General features: G+C 41.6%; 1 protein-coding gene across 3 annotated transcripts in view; it reads right to left on the minus strand.

The window, feature by feature from the left end:
- Positions 1 to 6013, minus strand: part of PDPN (podoplanin) — a 32637-nt gene extending 26624 nt beyond the window's left edge. For 2 of the 3 annotated variants that reach the window (XM_073316870.2, XM_073316868.2), the window contains exon 1: positions 5718 to 6011. In XM_073316870.2, the coding sequence (XP_073172971.1) occupies positions 5718 to 5787 (70 nt within the window). In that variant the 5' untranslated portion in view covers positions 5788 to 6011. Of the gene's footprint in view, positions 1 to 5717 lie in introns of all 3 variants that reach the window. The other variant, XM_073316869.1, reaches the window with a different exon arrangement.
- Between the last annotated feature and the right edge of the window lie 212 nt (positions 6014 to 6225).

Below are 6225 nucleotides of genomic sequence, written 5' to 3' on the forward strand. Positions count from 1 at the left end.
TAGTGTTAATGTGTGTAATATGCAGCTCGTTCATTCTACTCCAGAGACGATTGCCATTTGGTAGTGGGCAAAGTGATCCCTATATATCCTTTACTTACCACAGGTCTAACCCCCATGAGTCTGAGATTCAAATCCCTGGGCATGGACCCACCTTTGCCCTTTATTGTTTGAGTTCTGAATCTGCAAGGAGCCTATCTTCTGGGACTTGCTCTGATATGGCCACTTCTGGAGAGACTTAAGTTCAAAGTGGTGGAAAACTCACAAAAACATCTGATCTCACAGGGTTTCTGACATTTGAGAACAAAATCACACAACAGCAGCTCTCTAGATTTCAAATACAATCTCTTTGTCTATGGTTTGGTTTCAGCCTCAGTTTAAACCTAATCCAGAACGAGGTCCAAACCCCACCACCTCTGCTCACCTTTCTCTACAAGTGCAGTGTGTTATTTTCTTCTATTATGGATGGATCACTTGATGATTACCTGTTCTGTTCATTCCTTCTGGGGCACCTGGCATTGGCCACTGTTGGAAGACAGGAGACTGGGCTAGATCAGTGGTTCCCAAACTGGGGTTCGTGAACCCCTGGGGGTTTGTGAAATGTTACAGGCGGTTCTTGGGAAAAAATTCCCTAATGGCGGCCAGAGCTGTCCCTAGGAACCCCAGGCAGCATGGGGCCAGCAGCCCAGAGTCTCTGGACTTCCAAGAGCTGAGCAGATCAAAGCAAGCATATTTATCACACTGAGGAGATTTAAACTTCAAGACTCCTTATAAGAAATGAAAAGGGAGGTGGATATTTTTTTGCTGTTTTTAAAATTAAATAGACAGCTAGTATTGTTTTTAAAATTATTATGAAGAACAAATTTAAGCTTCGTTGTAACGTGCGTTTTTTGCCTGGACTGCTCAAGACCTGAATGCTTGTATAGGAGGAACTCTGAGTTGGCTTCTTAAATACCTTCGTGCTGTTTCACATCTGATACTCCTTGATGAAACGTAGGAGCCTTTTCTTATAACAGGCTTATTCAAAGTGATACAAGCTACGGAAAGTGAGATCTTGGAAGAGTGTTGCCGTTTACATAAATGTAATAAAAATACCGTAATGATAAATAATTTATAATAAATAATGTGTAATAAGCATGTCATAAAAACAAATTTAATATTTCCACGATCACTGCTTTTATGAATTACACTCAGGTAAAGGAGAAAATCCCTGGAAATATTCATTTTTAGGAGGGGGTTTGCGAGACTTGACATCTTAGTGAAAGGGGTTCACAGGTTGTTAAAGTTTGGGAACCACTGGGCTAAATGGACCTTTGGTCTGACCCAGTATGATTGTTCTGATGTTCTTATATGAGTCAGTTGCTTAAGAGTTTAAGTACAAAGAATCTGTAACCCACTTGGTTGGTTCCACATTATTGCCAACCCTGGACACTGAAAAATCATGGGTCAGGCCCCCAGATAATCATATTAGCTTAAAAATCATGGCCTTTTGAAAAATAATACATTTGGGGTTCTTTTTATATACCTTCTGGATTTTGAGCTAGTAGGGGTCACATTTTCAAGTTTTTTCTCTGCAACTTAGGAAATGACTTTTTAAAAATGAAGCTGAAGTTCTCACTTACACACATGACTCCAGCAGCTCAGGCTTTAACAAAAATATGAAATATCATGAAACGCAGAATAAAATCCAGAGAGGGGCAACAGTGGACTATTTGGAACCATTGTGTGGCTGTTTTCAGAGTGACGTTGGCTCCTTTTTCTTATAATTCTTAATGGTAATTTGCAATTGAAAATCATGGCATGACACATGGCTGTGCAGTGACATTCTGAAAGGAGCTGCCCTGATTTTGTTTTTGTTATTTAGGAAGATGCAGTCTGTGTCGATTAAACCCTAGAGTGCCTGATGCTGGTTCCCAATACATGTACTGCCATATGGATTTGGTGGTTTTTTTGGCACTGAAGGCAGGTGAATGGGAGAACACTGTGAACCTAAGAAAGCATCTTCCTGTTGGAAGCAAGCTCCTGATGCACAGTATGGGATCCAGTTGGGGCCTGATTTATGTTGCAACGTGCTTTGTCGTCCTGCCGCTCCATGTGGTTCATGCTGCATGACAACATTTTGCTGAACTGTCAGAAACATTTCCTGTGGCTGGTGTATCTGGCCGCCACACCCCGCTGCAGATGGTTTCTGTTGCCTTGACTGGTCTAGCCAGAGGAACAAGGCCAGCACTTTCCCATCTCTGAGTCTGATCCTGTAGGGCCAGCCTAGCAAAGAAACAGCTGATTCTAAATAAATCCTCTCAGCTTTCCAATACTGCACTTAACTTTGCTCATATAAAGGATGCTTGCAAAATTAAGTAATATTCTAATTGGGGCAGATGCATGGGGAAATGACCAGAGTTCTGGAGAACTACTGTCATGTAAATGACTAGTAGCCATGAATATGAGGCAAAGCCAAGGTGGGAAAAGTGACTCTGTACTATTCAGAGATTACAACTTTTTTTATTTTGCAGCAGAAAACCAGCCATAGAACCAAAGATGTTAGGAGAAAGACCGATATTGTTGACTAGCAAACAATGTCCATTCTCTGCAATGAGGGCTGATATCCACTGGAAGACTATTTCTTAACTGATTTGGGAATTTTTTTCCCTGATACTAAGATATACACAAAGGCCAAAGGAAAAGTTTACGTAGCTCTTTGTTCACTAAGAGTATGTGTATACTTCAAGATGTAAACTCCAGCGCAAGGAGACATACTCATGAGAGCTCGCTGTAAGCAGAGTGTAGCTACACTGTGTGGGAGCGGTTAGCCATGCCTCGGACGTACCTGTTCAAGATGCTCGGTATGTATGCAGGGCAGCTAACTCATCCCATTACTTACACTGCCACAGCTTCCCTCTCTCAAGCTAGCACATGTATGTCTCTTCACGCTGGAATTTACACTTCCGTCTTGAAATGCCGACGTACCGTAGAGCATCCGGGGGCTGAGAATGTTTGTGTATTATTGGCCGTTCGCATAGGATTCACAGATTTTCCTCACAAAGCTATTTGTATCTTTGCTGATGTTGCCCATTGCTCGATCTGCACTGGCTGCTGTCTTTAAATCGTATGTTTTAAAGGCTTGCTGGCTCACAAGTGGCCCCAGATGCTTTGTGCACATCTGGCTTTGGCTAAGACTTAAAGATTTGGAAGTAGCTGATACTGCTAACCTGCTTCGATGGTAGAGTGAATCATGTGGACTACCAGTATAGGAGGGGAATATTGCCAGGAGCAGAACAGGTCTTGGGTTGGGTATATGCGGCACTAAGTAGCTTGAGGGAAGATCATATAAGAATCTTTCTAAAACTTTGTCCCAAACTCAGACTGAACCTGCCCTTCCAGATTCTGTCTAGGTCCAGAAATGGAAAGGCCAAAATGCCACTAAGAGACAATGCCAGGTTTATTTCTAGCCTAAGCGGACGCAAGAAGTACCAGAAATCTTACAAGGAATGTCCCTTTCCACAAAATCTCCAGCCAGTTTTGCAGGCCCAGAGGTTCAGATAATTTAGGTCAGAATAATTATGTTTAGACACAACTCTGCCTAACACAGTGTCCGTCCCGTCCCCCCCCAAAAAATCAGCTTAGTTTTTATTGGCCAAGGAAATTGTATTAGTCCTGTGGGATTTGTTTATCCATAATCACTAACGGGTACAAGTTAGATGACACCGTGGTACAAATGCCCATCTGAGTCTTGTTTGTACTACACTAGACACAGATTAAACCAACGGTGGTGCTGCACCCACTTGGAATCGTGTGTCTGAAAAATCTTAATCCAAAATAGACAGACAGATCAGACTATTAAAGAGCTCCCACATCGAGAGCACGGTTCTGTAAACCAACTTCTAACAGAGGTCACCAGAGTTCAGCTCTATCCATTCTGCCAAGGAAAACCATGTTAGCACTTTGCCAGCAAGAGCTGTGTTTAAACATGTTTCTGGCTAACATAGTTTGAACTGTAGCATTGTGACTCATTCAGTGGAGATGGGCACAACACCCACTCTGTCACAGCCACACGTCTTGCTTCAGCGCTCAGAGAAAGTAAGGTTTTTTTCTTTTCTTAAACAACTAAAAACGTCCTCTTTCAGCTACAGTTCTGACATCCCCCAAACTGGTTACGATAATTACAGATAGCTGTTACATATCTCCCTGCCTCGTTTTTCACAGTGGGATACTCTGGTGCATTTAAAATTGGACAGCAGCTCTGGGCGGATTCACCATTTCTCTGCAGCTTGTGTAGTCATTTATACCGGTGAAAAGTAAGTACAAAACCAATGTAAAAAGATGCTCAATCAGAAAAATACCATTTGACACTTTGCACTGATGTGAAGGACTATACGAGGAGGTGCAGGGTACTGAAGATTTGAGCCATATGTGCTTATCTTGGGGAACACAAAATGGAATAGGCAAACATTTTCAAAAGTGTCCACTGACTTTGAGTGGTTGTAAAGTTTGGGAGCCCAACTTGAGACACCTTGAGCCAGATTTTCCGAGGTGCTAAGCGCCGGCAGTTCCAGTGACAGTCAGTGGGCAAGGTCTTCAGGTGGTATAAATTGACATAGCTCCACAGATTCCAACAGAACTGAGCTGATTTAGCTGAGGATCTAGTCCAATATCTTAAGTAGCTTCCCAAAAGCAAAAGCTTGCAAAATAATTTTCCGCTTTTGAAAATTCTGGGCATGATTAACACATTTGATAAAAATATTATCCTGTCATGCAGAACTTTGTTGGCAAAACCCCGCTATCTTACACCACTGCAACCCCATTGATGTTAATTGCCTATTGGCCAGATACTGATATCTTGATTTATATTGAGTAGCACATTACTCAATGAATGGTTTTATCAGTTTCAATGTGACTCATTGTGGACTAACGGTACTATTCAGTGTAAGTGGATCAGATCTACCCCTACACATTTTAGCTGGATTAAAAAAATCCAAGAACTCTAAGAATGCAGAGTATTCCATGCTTCTAATACCTAAAATTCAAAAGACATAGTTTGCAAAATGTACTCCCCCTGAGCAGGCACAGAGCACATTTCAGAGTCGTTACATTTGCTTAGAACCTGTCTTAATCAATCATTTTTGCCATTTCATAAATTTCCCCAAGAACTGTCACAACACTTGTTTATACGGAAATACAGTCAAACATGTTTATAGTGAAGTCAGCATTAGCAACCCCCCTTTGAAAGTGAAGTAGTGCGAAAGTCCTCCATTGCTACAGTGCACTGAACTCTACAACGCAATCTGTTTACAAAGAATTTGTTCTTTGAATAAAAATCACTTTGGTATCAAAGGTTCCACTGTTTAATTTCAGTTACACTAAATCATTGCTGACAGTAACCTCTTGCACACAGTACATGGTAAAACTGGAGACATTTCCAAGGGCTGTTGATGTAATGCTTTCACTGAGTGCTTATAATAGTTCCCACTCCCTTGCATTCCTGTATAAAAGGCAACATGCATCAAAACTGTTTTTGAACACTCAGTAAACTTTACCAGTTTGAAAACTTTGACGTGTCTCTCTCACGTTAGACACTCACTCAACAGTGGCTTTTAAGAATTCAGAAGGGAGAGCTTAATAAACAACACAGACCAGTCCCGCTGCAAATGAATAAGAACAACACAATCTGTGTTAATTACAGCAAATCATTGGAAATAATTTCATCATAGGATTCTTCTTACCTTCTTCAGCAAATGCCCTGAAGGGCATGCTCCCTAGGAGGAAGATGAGGAGTTGAGTTTGAATAAACATCTTTGATAGTTCTGTTTCCAATCCTGGGATCAAACTATTCCAAATTCTGATTATTTTAGAGACAGGGTGGGGGAAAGTTGAACTCACAAGCAGAAATCACTGGAAAAGCTTTGGGGTTCCAAATATTCCTTTGACTGCAGTAGCTAGAGGGGTAGGTTTTCCCAACGTGATAACTGTATAGCTAAAGAAAAGTAACTGAGAATGGAGTCAGCATTTTTTTTTTAACTCGGGGTGGGAGGCTATCTAAGGTGGTCTTGGAAAAAAGAGGCAGGCCCGCCCTCTGCACTCTGTTTGGCCAGCACTAAAATTATGATCTCAGACCAGGTTTAAAGTTACAAGATCTGCATCAGATTTTTAGAAGATGCCTGAGACCATTATCTTTAGTGAAGGGGGAGGGGAATTCAGGCAGAGGGAGGTGAGCAGGGAGTTCCCTCCTTT

Source organism: Lepidochelys kempii, chromosome 18 (genome assembly GCF_965140285.1).
Source record: "Lepidochelys kempii isolate rLepKem1 chromosome 18, rLepKem1.hap1, whole genome shotgun sequence".
NCBI lineage: Eukaryota > Metazoa > Chordata > Testudines > Cheloniidae > Lepidochelys > Lepidochelys kempii.